Here is a 13904-nt window from a genome sequence, read left to right as displayed (position 1 = left end):
GGAAAGGAAGGGCATCCAAAGCTAGAGCTCACTGGATGACTTAAGATGTAAAGATTAAAATGAAACACAAAAATGAGGCTTATGATAAATGTCAGGCTCATAATACTGTAGAGAACCAAGCTGAATACAGAAAGTACAGAGGAGAACTGAAAAAGGAAATGAGGGACAAAGAGAGCGTATGAGAATAGTTTAGCAGGTAACATAAAAGGGAATCCAAAAGTCTTTGTTTAAATATATAAATAGTGGATGGGTGGGGCCGATTTAGGGACCAAAAAGATCATAGAATGATACATCATAGAAGGAGGCCATCTGGCCCATCGTGCCTGTGCCGACTCTTTGAAAGTGCTATCCAATTAGTCCCACTCTCCTGCTCTTTGCCCGTAGCCCTGCAGATGTTTGCACTTTAAGTATTTATTCAATTCCCTTTTTAATCTGTTTCCACCACCCTTTCAGGCAGTGCATTCCAGATCATTACAACTCACTGTAAAAAAAAGTGTTTCCTTCTATCATCTTTGCTTCTTTTGCCACTTACCTTAATTCTTTGTCCTCTGTAGATCGAATCGGGCCAGGACCTACTCCGTTAATGGTAGGGTGTTGGGGAGAGTTATAGAACAAAGAGATCTAGGAGTACAGGTTCATAGCTCCTTGAAAGTGGAGTCACAGGTGGATAGGGTGGTGAAGAAGGCATTCAGCATGCTTGGTTTCATTGGTCAGAACATTGACTACAGGAGTTGGGATGTCTTGTTGAAGTTGTACAAGACATTAGTAAGGCCACACTTGGAATACTGTGTACAGTTCTGGTCACCCTGTTATAGAAAAGATATTATTAAACTAGAAAGAGTGCAGAAAGGATTTACTAGAATGCTACCGGGACTTGATGGTTTGACTTATAGGGAGAGGTTGGATAGACTGAGACTTTTTTCCCTGGAGAGTAGGAGGTTTAGGGGTGATCTTATAGAAGTCTATAAAATAATGAGGGGCATAGATAAGGTCGATAGTCAAAATCTTTTCCCAAAAGTAGGGGAGTCTATAACGAGGGGGCATAGATTTAAGGTGAGAGGGGAGAGATACAAAAGGGTCCGGAGGGGCAATTTTTTCACTCAAAGGGTGGTGAGTGTCTGGAACGAGCTGCCAGAGGCAGTAGTAGAGGCGGGTACAATTTAGTCTTTTAAAAAGCATTTGGACAGTTACATGGGTAAGATGGGTATAGAGGGATATGGGCCAAGTGCAGGCAATTGGGACCAGCTTAGTGGTATAGACTGGGCGACATGGACATGTTGGGCCGAAGGGCCTGTTTCCATGTTGTAAACTTCTATGATTACCGACCATTCTGAAAACAGTTTCTCCTTATTTACTTTATCAAACCCCTTCATGATTTTGAACATCTCTATCAAATCTCCCCTCCACCGTCTCGGCTCCCAGAAGAACAGCCCCAGCTTCTCTAGTCTCTCCACGTAGCTGAAGACTTTTATCCCTGGTACCATTCTAGTAAATCTTCTCAGCACCCTCTCCAAGACCTTGACATCTTAAAGTGTGGTGCCCAGAATTGAACACAATACTCCAGCTGAGGCCTAACCAGTGATTTATAAAGGTTTAGCATAACTTCCTTGCTTTTGTACTCTATGACTCTATTTATAAAGCCAAGGATGCCGTATGCCTTTTTAACAGCCTTATCAACTTGTTCTGCTGCCTTCAAAGACTCGTGTACATACACTGCCACGTTTCTCTGTTCCTGCACCCTCTTTAAAATTGTACCATTGAATTTATATTGCCTCTCCTCGTTCTTCCTACCAAAGTAAATCACTTCACACATCTCTTTTAAATTTCATCTGCCATGGTGTCTACATTTCACCAGCCTGTCTGTCCTCCTGAAGTATTTACATAGAATTACATAAAATGTACAGCACAGAAACATGCCCAATTTCTACCCTTACTTCCCTCCACAAGATGATCTTTTTGGTCCCTACTCAGCATTACTGACTACCTTTTTGCTATCTTGTGGAGGCAGAAAGCACGGCTGAGGTATTAAATGAGTACTTTGCATCTGTCTTCACTAGAGAACAGGATGCTGCCAATGTCACAGTAAAGGAGGAGGGAGTAGAGAAATTGGATAGGATAAAAATAGATAAAGAGGAGGTTCTTAAAAGTTTGGTAGTGCTCAAAGTGGAAAATCTGGATTTTTTTTTTATTCGTCCATGGGATGTGGGCGTCACTAGCAAGGTCAGCATTTATTGCCCATTCCTATTTGCCCTAGAGAAGGTGGTGGTGAGCCACCTTCTTGAACCGCTGCAGTCCGTATGGTGAAGGTTCTCCCACAATGCTGTTAGGTAGGGAGTTCCAGGATTTTGACTCAGCGACTGTGAAGGATGCATCCCAGGTTGCTGAGGGAACTAAGGGTGGAAATTGCAGAGGCTGTGGCCACAATCTTTCAATCCTCCTTAGAAATGGGAGTAGTGGCAGAGGGCTGGAGGGTTGCAAATGTTACATCCCTGTTCAAAAAAGGGGAGAGGGATAAACCCGACAATTACAGGCCAGTCAGCCTAACATTGGTGGTGGGGAAATTTAGAGACTATAATCTAAGACAAAAATTAATTGTCACTTGGAAAAATATGGGTTAATAAATGACAGCCAGCACAGATTTGCTAAAGGCAGCTCGTGTTTGACTGACTTGATTGAGTTCTTTGATGAAGTAACGGAGAGGGTTGATGAGGGTGGTGCGGTTGATGCTGTGTATATTGACTTTCAAAAGACTGTTCATAAAGTACCATATAATAGACTTGTTAGCAAAATTGAAGTCCATGGGATTAAAGGGGCAGTTACAGCATGGATACAAAATTGGCTAAGAGATAGAAAGCAGAGAGTAGTGGTGAACGGTTGTTTTTCATACTGGAGGGAAGTATACAGTAGTGTCCCTCACCACCCCCCCCCTCCCCCCCCCAATCCTTTCATTGCCTTTCTGGATGGGATCAGCTAACTGGGCACAAATTGGGGATTGTACCTAAGACCTTACTAGTCTACGTGATTCGGTTCCGCATTGGGCAGAGAGCTAAGACTGAGGCGATGAAAAATACATTTTGAAAATATCAGGAGATACATGATCCTTATTTTAATGATTTGCTGCCTAAATGTTTTCACTTCTGTCTGGGTCTGAAACGTGTTTGATGTTGGTAGTGGACGTCTATTCAGGATAAGTGATCTCTGTTTTGCATTGTGTGTGCCTTCGTGTTGAATTAATCTTGGCCTACCTTTCTTGAAGGTACAATAACCTGCCTGGAATTCTATAGGAATACACACTTACTCAGTGGAGCAGAAGATGGACTCATCTGTGTGTGGAACACAAAAAAATGGGAGTGCCTGAAGTCTATTCGAGCTCACAAGTAAGAATCATTTATGCAGTTTAGTGCTGGTAATTTTCTTCTAATGTATGTGATAGAGAGGGAGACCTGTCACATTTCAAATCATAACAAAGACTCTTATGTTTTACTGTCGCACATGGGGAGCCAAGACCATGTACTGGCTTTGGTGAAATGGGACTAGAGGGTTGCATAATTCAACAGACTGCACAGACGTAATTCACTCCCCATTTTAACGCTATACATTGACTTTTATTTGTATATTTTCATCATAAATTCCTATGTCCATATTCATAATAGAAATTGCCTATGTAAACGTGTCCAGTGTAGTTACATCCTCCTGTCAGTGGTGCTGCTATAGTGCATCAAAGGAGAGGGACTGTAATTACAGTTTGACAAGTTTACATAAGCGGTTTCCATTATAGTTGTGAGCATAGGAATTTATAGTTACCAAATTTGACAGGAAGTGCATGCAGACATAAGATTTTTAATACATAATATAAATGTATATAGCCTGCCAGTCATTTAAAATTTTGTTTACTATCTACCAATGCATCATCAGGAAATTACCATTGTTAGAATACAAGTGCTTCTTGTATGTTACATTTCAATTGCGAAGCAAGTAGAAATCACAATGCAAGCTGCCTGAAAAAAATCAATGTAAGGTGAAGTAAAGGAATCATTTGCGTCTGGATGAGGTTCAGGAAGCAGCACTTAATTTAATCTTCTGGTCCCATAAGATAGAGGTGAATACCTGAAGACAGACTAAACCCTGTGTATAAGTTTGTGTTATGGATGCTGGTCCAGGTTTATTACTAAGACAGCAAAGCGTCACATTTTTTGCATTAAAGGAGGTGTGAGGTGTAAGTTAAAAGTTCTATTTAATTTTTACTTTTAACAAACCAGCTTTGTGATACATTGCTTAAGTCACAGGCTGTTTTTATTCTTCTGCTATCCAAAGACTAAGACACAATGGGGTAAATTTTAACCCTCAAGAATGAGTGGGTTACGGGCGGATAGGGAGTAAAAATCCTCAGTTTTCAGAGAGGGACCGCATCCCAGCTTCAACACGCTGGACTTCAAGGGTTAAGTTACAAGGAGAGATTACACAAATTGGGGCTGTATTCTCTAGAGTTTCGAAGGTTAAGGGGTGATCTGATCGAAGTTTATAAGATATTAAGGGGAACAGATAGGGTGGATAGAGAGAAACTATTTCCGCTGGTTGGGGATTTTAGGAGTAGGGGGCATGGTCTAAAAATTAGAGCCAGACCTTTCAGGAGCGAGATTAGAAAACATTTCTACACACAAAGGGTGGTAGAAGTTTGGAACTCTCTTCTGCAAACGGCAATTGATACTAGCTCAATTGCTAAATTTAAATGTGAGATATATAGCTTTTTGGCAACCAAAGGTATTAAGGGATATGGGCCAAAGGCGGGTATATGGAGTTAGATCACAGATCAGCCATGATCTTATCAAATGGCGGAGCAGGCACGAGGGGCTGAATGGCCTACTCCCGTTCCTATGTTCCTATATTCTGGGTTTAACCCAGGCAGGTTTGTCTGCGTGTGGAGAGCGGACACCAGGAAGTCCCGTCCCCACTTAAATCCAGCAGGCTGATACTTAAAAGGGCAATGTACTTCATTGAGATACTTAATATTTCGTGTATTGAATAAAATAAATTTAACCTTATCTGTTCTGGTTTCCCATCACTTCCCATTCACGTCAGGTGAAAGCAGGTGGGAAGGGCCGGATCCATGAGGTGAATGTCTGTCTTTTCTTGCACTGCTTGTGGGCCTGGAGGAGCAGGAGTGCTTTATCCAGGCCCAACAAGCTCATCTGACTGACAGGACACCCTTGATTTCCTTCACCCCAACCCCCCAATCTCTCTCTCTTTCTCCTCTCCTCTCTCTCTTTCCCCCCGCCCCCATCGCCTCTCTCTCTTTCCCCCCGCCCCCATCGCCTCTCTCTCTTTCCCCCCGCCCCCATCGCCTCTCTCTCTTTCCCCCCGCCCCCATCGCCTCTCTCTCTTTCCCCCCGCCCCCATCTCCTCTCTCTCTTTCCCCCCGCCCCCATCTCCTCTCTCTCTTTCCCCCCCGCCCCCGGCTCCTCTCTCTCTCTTCGCCCCCGCCCCCATCTCCTCTCTCTCTTTCCCCCCCGCCCCCGGCTCCTCTCTCTCTCTTCGCCCCCGCCCCCGGCTCCTCTCTCTCTCTTCGCCCCCGCCCCCGGCTCCACTCTCTCTCTTCGCCACCGCCCCCGGCTCCTCTCTCTCTCTTCGCCCCCGCCCCCGGCTCCTCTCTCTCTCTTCGCCCCCGCCCCCGGCTCCTCTCTCTCTCTTCGCCCCCGCCCCCGGCTCCTCTCTCTCTCTTCGCCCCCGCCCCCGGCTCCTCTCTCTCTCTTCGCCCCCGCCCCCGGCTCCTCTCTCTCTCTTCGCCCCCGCCCCCGGCTCCTCTCTCTCTCTTCGCCCCCGCCCCCGGCTCCTCTCTCTCTCTTCGCCCCCGCCCCCGGCTCCTCTCTCTCTCTTCGCCCCCGCCCCCGGCTCCTCTCTCTCTCTTCGCCCCCGCCCCCGGCTCCTCTCTCTCTCTTCGCCCCCGCCCCCGGCTCCTCTCTCTCTCTTCGCCCCCGCCCCCGGCTCCTCTCTCTCTCTTCGCCCCCGCCCCCGGCTCCTCTCTCTCTCTTCGCCCCCGCCCCCGGCTCCTCTCTCTCTCTTCGCCCCCGCCCCCGGCTCCTCTCTCTCTCTTCGCCCCCGCCCCCGGCTCCTCTCTCTCTCTTCGCCCCCGCCCCCGGCTCCTCTCTCTCTCTTCGCCCCCGCCCCCGGCTCCTCTCTCTCTCTTCGCCCCCGCCCCCGGCTCCTCTCTCTCTCTTCGCCCCCGGCTCCTATCTCTCTCTTCGCCCCCGCCCCCGGCTCCTCTCTCTCTCTCTTCGCCCCCGCCCCCGGCTCCTCTCTCTCTCTCTTCGCCCCCGCCCCCGGCTCCTCTCTCTCTCTCTTCGCCCCCGCCCCCGGCTCCTCTCTCTCTCTCTTCGCCCCCGCCCCCGGCTCCTCTCTCTCTCTCTTCGCCCCCGCCCCCGGCTCCTCTCTCTCTCTTCGCCCCCGCCCCCGGCTCCTCTCTCTCTCTTCGCCCCCGCCCCCGGCTCCTCTCTCTCTCTCTCCGCCCCCGGCTCCTCTCTCTCTCTTCGCCCCCGCCCCCGGCTCCTCTCTCTCTCTTCGCCCCCGCCCCCGGCTCCTCTCTCTCTCTTCGCCCCCGCCCCCGGCTCCTCTCTCTCTCTTCGCCCCCGCCCCCGGCTCCTCTCTCTCTCTTCGCCCCCGCCCCCGGCTCCTCTCTCTCTCTTCGCCCCCGCCCCCGGCTCCTCTCTCTCTCTTCGCCCCCGCCCCCGGCTCCTCTCTCTCTCTTCGCCCCCGGCTCCTCTCTCTCTCTTCGCCCCCGCCCCCGGCTCCTCTCTCTCTCTCTTCGCCCCCGGCTCCTCTCTCTCTCTTCGCCCCCGCCCCCGGCTCCTCTCTCTCTCTTCGCCCCCGCCCCCGGCTCCTCTCTCTCTCTTCGCCCCCGCCCCCGGCTCCTCTCTCTCTCTTCGCCCCCGCCCCCGGCTCCTCTCTCTCTCTTCGCCCCCGCCCCCGGCTCCTCTCTCTCTCTTCGCCCCCGCCCCCGGCTCCTCTCTCTCTCTTCGCCCCCGCCCCCGGCTCCTCTCTCTCTCTTCGCCCCCGCCCCCGGCTCCTCTCTCTCCCTTCGCCCCCGCCCCCGGCTCCTCTCTCTCTCTTCGCCCCCGCCCCCGGCTCCTCTCTCTCTCTTCGCCCCCGCCCCCGGCTCCTCTCTCTCTCTTCGCCCCCGCCCCCGGCTCCTCTCTCTCTCTTCGCCCCCGCCCCCGGCTCCTCTCTCTCTCTTCGCCCCCGCCCCCGGCTCCTCTCTCTCTCTTCGCCCCCGCCCCCGGCTCCTCTCTCTCTCTTCGCCCCCGCCCCCGGCTCCTCTCTCTCTCTTCGCCCCCGCCCCCGGCTCCTCTCTCTCTCTTCGCCCCCGCCCCCGGCTCCTCTCTCTCTCTTCGCCCCCGCCGCCGGCTCCTCTCTCTATCTTCGCCCACGCCCCCGGCTCCTCTCTCTCTCTTCGCCCCGGCTCCTCTCTCTCTCTTCGCCCCGGCTCCTCTCTCTCTCTTCGCCCCGGCTCCTCTCTCTCTCTTCGCCCCGGCTCCTCTCTCTCTCTTCGCCCCGGCTCCTCTCTCTCTCTTCGCCCCGGCTCCTCTCTCTCTCTTCGCCCCGGCTCCTCTCTCTTCGCCCCGGCTCCTCTCTCTTCGCCCCGGCTCCCCTCTCTCTCTTCGCCCCCGGCTCCCCTCTCTCTCTTCGCCCCCGGCTCCCCTCTCTCTCTTCGCCCCCGGCTCCCCTCTCTCTCTTCGCCCCCGGCTCCCCTCTCTCTCTTCGCCCCCGGCTCCCCTCTCTCTCTTCGCCCCCGGCTCCCCTCTCTCTCTTCGCCCCCGGCTCCCCTCTCTCTCTTCGCCCCCGGCTCCCCTCTCTCTCTTCGCCCCCGGCTCCCCTCTCTCTCTTCGCCCCCGGCTCCCCTCTCTCTCTTCGCCCCCGGCTCCCCTCTCTCTCTTCGCCCCCGGCTCCCCTCTCTCTCTTCGCCCCCGGCTCCCCTCTCTCTCTTCGCCCCCGGCTCCCCTCTCTCTCTTCGCCCCCGGCTCCCCTCTCTCTCTTCGCCCCCGGCTCCCCTCTCTCTCTTCGCCCCCGGCTCCCCTCTCTCTCTTCGCCCCCGGCTCCCCTCTCTCTCTTCGCCCCCGGCTCCCCTCTCTCTCTTCGCCCCCGGCTCCCCTCTCTCTCTTCGCCCCCGGCTCCCCTCTCTCTCTTCGCCCCCGGCTCCCCTCTCTCTCTTCGCCCCCGGCTCCCCTCTCTCTCTTCGCCCCCGGCTCCCCTCTCTCTCTTCGCCCCCGGCTCCCCTCTCTCTCTTCGCCCCCGGCTCCCCTCTCTCTCTTCGCCCCCGGCTCCCCTCTCTCTCTTCGCCCCCGGCTCCCCTCTCTCTCTTCGCCCCCGGCTCCCCTCTCTCTCTTCGCCCCCGGCTCCCCTCTCTCTCTTCGCCCCCGGCTCCCCTCTCTCTCTTCGCCCCCGGCTCCCCTCTCTCTCTTCGCCCCCGGCTCCCCTCTCTCTCTTCGCCCCCGGCTCCCCTCTCTCTCTTCGCCCCCGGCTCCCCTCTCTCTCTTCGCCCCCGGCTCCCCTCTCTCTCTTCGCCCCCGGCTCCCCTCTCTCTCTTCGCCCCCGGCTCCCCTCTCTCTCTTCGCCCCCGGCTCCCCTCTCTCTCTTCGCCCCCGGCTCCCCTCTCTCTCTTCGCCCCCGGCTCCCCTCTCTCTCTTCGCCCCCGGCTCCCCTCTCTCTCTTCGCCCCCGGCTCCCCTCTCTCTCTTCGCCCCCGGCTCCCCTCTCTCTCTTCGCCCCCGGCTCCCCTCTCTCTCTTCGCCCCCGGCTCCCCTCTCTCTCTTCGCCCCCGGCTCCCCTCTCTCTCTTCGCCCCCGGCTCCCCTCTCTCTCTTCGCCCCCGGCTCCCCTCTCTCTCTTCGCCCCCGGCTCCCCTCTCTCTCTTCGCCCCCGGCTCCCCTCTCTCTCTTCGCCCCCGGCTCCCCTCTCTCTCTTCGCCCCCGGCTCCCCTCTCTCTCTTCGCCCCCGGCTCCCCTCTCTCTCTTCGCCCCCGGCTCCCCTCTCTCTCTTCGCCCCCGGCTCCCCTCTCTCTCTTCGCCCCCGGCTCCCCTCTCTCTCTTCGCCCCCGGCTCCCCTCTCTCTCTTCGCCCCCGGCTCCCCTCTCTCTCTTCGCCCCCGGCTCCCCTCTCTCTCTTCGCCCCCGGCTCCCCTCTCTCTCTTCGCCCCCGGCTCCCCTCTCTCTCTTCGCCCCCGGCTCCCCTCTCTCTCTTCGCCCCCGGCTCCCCTCTCTCTCTTCGCCCCCGGCTCCCCTCTCTCTCTTCGCCCCCGGCTCCCCTCTCTCTCTTCGCCCCCGGCTCCCCTCTCTCTCTTCGCCCCCGGCTCCCCTCTCTCTCTTCGCCCCCGGCTCCCCTCTCTCTCTTCGCCCCCGGCTCCCCTCTCTCTCTTCGCCCCCGGCTCCCCTCTCTCTCTTCGCCCCCGGCTCCCCCCCCGAATCCGGAGAGTGCAATTGATTGGATCGCAACCTGTCCTCTCTACCTTCCGGGTTTCACACCCAGATATCCCCTGCTTCCTTCCTGGCTCGCAGTTAAAATTTACCCAAATAAGTCTCCTGTCAATTCAGTCAGCTTATTAGAGTAACATGCATGTTTGACCACTGGACAAAGGTACATTACTAGATATCATGTGCATAAAGTCAGACTCTGGTAGGGAATGAGGGCTCTAAGCTTAAGCAAAATATCTGAAAAGACCTAATACCATAACAGTACATTTCTGCAGCCTGTTGATTTAATAACCACCTACTTTTTGAGTATCATTTAAAAAAAATTATTCTTGGGATAAGGGCGTCGCTAGCGAGGCCAGCAATTGTTACCTATCCCTAGTTGCCCGTGAGAAGGTGGTGGTGGGCTACCTTCTTGAACCACTGCAGTCCATGTGGTGAAGGTACTCCCACAGAGCCGTTAGGTAGGGAGTTGAAGGATTTTGATCCAGCAATAATGAAACAACAGCGATATATGTCCAAGTCGGGACAGTGTATGACTTAGAGGGAAACTTGGGAGGTGATGGTGTTCCTGCACCTCTGCCTTTGTCCTTCGAGGTGGTGGAGGTCGCGGGGTTGGGAGGTACTGTCAAAGAAGCCTTGGGAAATTGGTGCAGTGCATCCTGTAGGTAGTACACACTACAGTCACGGTGCGCCAGTGGTGGAGGGTGTGGATGTTTAAGGTGGTGAATAGGCTGCCGATCAAGCGAACATTTGTAGGTATACAAATTAAATAGTTCTAGAGGATAATGTGATTTTAAATTGGCTGTTTTGTTTAAACAGAGGCCATGTGTCATCACTTTCAGTACATCCATCTGGAAAGCTGGCCTTATCAGTAGGAACAGACAAAACATTAAGGTATGTGGATACTCCCAGGTTAAAGTAGATCTGATTAAGGATTTTTAACTGTCAACTTCTCCACAATGATGCCTACACAAGGTGACCAAGATCCTATAATTTTATTTTTCTTTATCTTCAGGAAGAAAATATATTTGAATCTTAAAAATAATTAAATGCTAACAACTAAATAATTCTGTCACATTGTAATGAGACTCCCCCTTTGTCAGCAGATCTGAAATTGAATATAAAGCAATTTGTTGTGATGGTGTGACACAAAAGGGGTAATTTTCCACTTTTGCATTACCAATATGAAGCCTTGCCTGCAGAGCTTGCATATTGGGATATCACACATGCACAGCTTGCTTTCTTGTAATGGACAAAAAAACCAGGCTCTGCTCATTGTGTGACTTTCCAAAATGTGCTCTCTGTGAGCAAGACTTTGTACCAGTAAGGCAAAAGTGGAAAATTTACTTGTAAATTCCCTTCATGACTGTGATGAGCTGTAGCTCTTACGTAAGTATTTTAGTGAGCTGGCTGATTTGGCTAATTGAGTACATAAGGTTCCATTTCTGTTTGAACTGGTTGCAAACTGTGGAACTCTAAACTGGCTCAGACCTGACCCAGGCCATTTTGCAGTCCGAGGCTGTATGCGGGTTACAGACTCCATGACTATTTGTTTTTTTTTAAATACCCTTTCCTGTCATCTTATCCAGCTGCTTTAACTCCTATTTACCTTGGCTCCTGCCGGAAAACATGCTGGAGAAATGCATAGAATAATGGTGTGTACAGGTCATTTATTTCCCAGTTTTTATTTACCTGTTGTTTTGTGAAACCATTGCCACTGGAAACTACGTTGTGCTTTAAACCACCAGAACATGTGGGGTGTTGCATCTGATGGACTGGGTACCTGATCAGTACCGAATCGATCATCATAATCTCCTTTATAACACATGGACTGATGTAGTGCAGTCACTATGGGTCTGGTGCTTTTTATTCTTCAGTTAGTACAGTTCCATTACATAGGGCATGCATCTCTTAATTATTTTCTGATGCAATGAACAAATACTAACCACCTCTTCCCTTTTAGGGTAAGGCAACTTTCCACATCCCTGTTTTTTAATGAATAATAAATACAATAAGCTGTTGTCAGGGTTACTGATTTACAGTGACTGAATTCAATTTTCATTACGTGGGGTAATAGGATTTTCTCTGGTTTTTCAAGGATTGCATTCTGCAATTCCATTTATTTTGGAGGGAATACTGTGGCCTTGGCTCTTGTTCAAGAATGGATTGATGTACTGTACCACAAAGTGGTAGTGCATAGGTTCTCTTACAGTTCCCCACAGTCTCACCTGGACTGTTTAGAGGACATGAGGAGAGGGAAAAATTGATGATGAGCCAACACATGCCATTCAGCCCCTCAGAACTGGCTCAAGCTATGTTGTCAGAAACCCATTAATAGCCTGAAGTTGATTGGATAACAATGTGGGGACTGAAGGGGCGGGCAGGATGAGGAGGCTGGAAAGTAATTTCAATCAGTGGTAATGCGGCAGGCATTTAGAAATGGTGAATGCTTGTTTCTGTTTTGGACTGCTTGTGAATCTGACTATAGGTTTCTGCTCTTATTGTGCTCAGTAGTTTCTGACAGACTTTAGGAGTATTAGTCCACAGAACTGACATTGTGGCTCTGTGTCTGTACTGAAAAAAAGAGCATAGATGCATTACTTTTCAGCTGAGGTGGTCTGCAAAGCAGGGCAGTGTGTGTTTGTACACACACACACACACACACACACACACACACACACACTTAATAGTAAAAGCTATGCCCACACTTTGCATAGCTGTTCGGCTAGTGATGAAGTAGTTCTAGTGATGCAGGTGTGACCCATCTAAATACATTGCCTTTTTATTTCTACAGAACATGGAATCTGATTGATGGAAAATCTGCATTCATCAAAAATATAAAGCAGAGTAAGCTGATTCTGCAGTTTATTTAAAATATTTTTGTGGTCATGAAGATGAAGGGAATGGGATGGAATGCATGTTTACGTTTTACGTCCAATGTTGTGCAGTTTCAGCTCTGATACAAGCATAGAACAGAGTAAACTCCACCTGAACGATTTGCTTTAATATCATTCAGTGGTCTGAGTGAATTTGATTTTCTTTTTGTTTTTATATCTTGTGCAGGGATGCACTTCCTGTCTGCAAGTATTACTTCCTGTTGTCACAATATTTGGTCATGCTTTTGTTTTCAACATTTACCATTGTAAATTGCTGTGTCGACAATTCCCATTCAATTTTGTTGTGTCAACTGTCACAATGTCGATGCAGGCACTTGCCACTAGGTGGTTCTGTGGAGTGAGCTTTTGTAGTCTTTCTCCCAACTTGTTGCCATCTTGCATGTAAAGAAACCTTTATTTATTAATTACCAAGGGCAAATACATAAATGTGTGGGTGGGGTTTAGATAATCTTTTAACAGTGGAGAAGCGCCAGTGTGAAATGTGCCCATTTCTCATATCAGCCATACTTATGGTCTTTTTTAGTAAGACTGCCAATAATACTGAATTCCAATTAGTTTTGCATTGTGAATTTAGGGACCTACAGAGATTTGGGATGAGATTGCCCTTACATATTTCATATTGAACCTTTAAAGCTGGGAATAGGTGGAGAGACTTGTTCTGTTCCAGTTTTCTCTCTTTTCTGCCCTCTTTGGCTTCCCTGAAGGTGCTGACCCTTGGAGGTACAGTTCCAATTATGGCAGCAACCCTTCGGTATCTTGAAGTGGCTGTTCTTCATGTCATTTTATTTTTGTTTTCTTTTCTTAGATGCGCACATCGTCCAGTGGTCCCCAAGTGGAGACAATTACATTGTGGTTTCAAATAACCAGTTGGACATTTACACTCTGAAGACAGCCTCCATCAATGGTACCATCGTGTGCAAAAAGAGGATCTCATCAGTGAAATTTATAACAGTATGTTCCCATTGGTACTCAACCTTCCATGACTTAAGCATAATATTTGAAGTTTCGGTATCAGAACCAAACTCAATTGGTAAACAGCTTATTTACTTTTTTCACCTTGTTCTTCTCACCTTTTTCACTTTTGTTTTTTTTTAAAAATGAGTGAATAAAGGTTCAGTGAATCTGTAATCTATAATCCGTTGACAAATGTAAGGAGTTGTACAACACCAGATTATAGTCCAACAGCTTTATTTGGACTCACCTGACGAAGGAGGTAAGCTCCGAAAGCTTGTGATTCCAAATAAAGCTGTTGGACTATAACCTGGTGTTGTACGACTCCTTACATTTGTTCACCCCAGTCCATAACCGGCATCTCCACATCACGTTGACAAATGGACAGGGAACTGGTAGTTTTCCTTCCTCTTGGTCTGTCCTCTCCAGTTTTATTTTTTTCATTCCTGTTTGTTCCTTTGTGGCTTTAATTTCTCAATTTGACCTTTGTTCTTTTGGTTTCTTCCCCTTTTTCTCTGTCCCCGTTTTGCTTTGAGATTTCATTCTCTGGCTCTTGCTTCACCCCTCATGCATCCATCCTGACAAAGTGGGAAAGCAA

General features: G+C 50.6%; 1 protein-coding gene across 2 annotated transcripts in view; it reads left to right on the top strand.

Moving 5' to 3' along the window:
• pak1ip1 (PAK1 interacting protein 1) overlaps positions 1-13904 on the top strand; it is a 42698-nt gene that overhangs the window by 4192 nt on the left and 24602 nt on the right. For both annotated transcript variants that reach the window (XM_068001751.1, XM_068001753.1), the window contains exons 3-6: positions 3257-3377; positions 10278-10352; positions 12253-12305; positions 13161-13306. In XM_068001751.1, the coding sequence (XP_067857852.1) occupies positions 3257-3377; positions 10278-10352; positions 12253-12305; positions 13161-13306 (395 nt within the window). The remainder of the gene's footprint in view (positions 1-3256; positions 3378-10277; positions 10353-12252; positions 12306-13160; positions 13307-13904) is intronic.

Source organism: Heptranchias perlo, chromosome 2 (assembly GCF_035084215.1).
Source record: "Heptranchias perlo isolate sHepPer1 chromosome 2, sHepPer1.hap1, whole genome shotgun sequence".
Lineage (NCBI taxonomy): Eukaryota > Metazoa > Chordata > Chondrichthyes > Hexanchiformes > Hexanchidae > Heptranchias > Heptranchias perlo.
The sequence above is the reverse complement of the archived record's forward strand: the minus strand, read 5'-3'. Positions and strand labels throughout refer to the sequence as shown.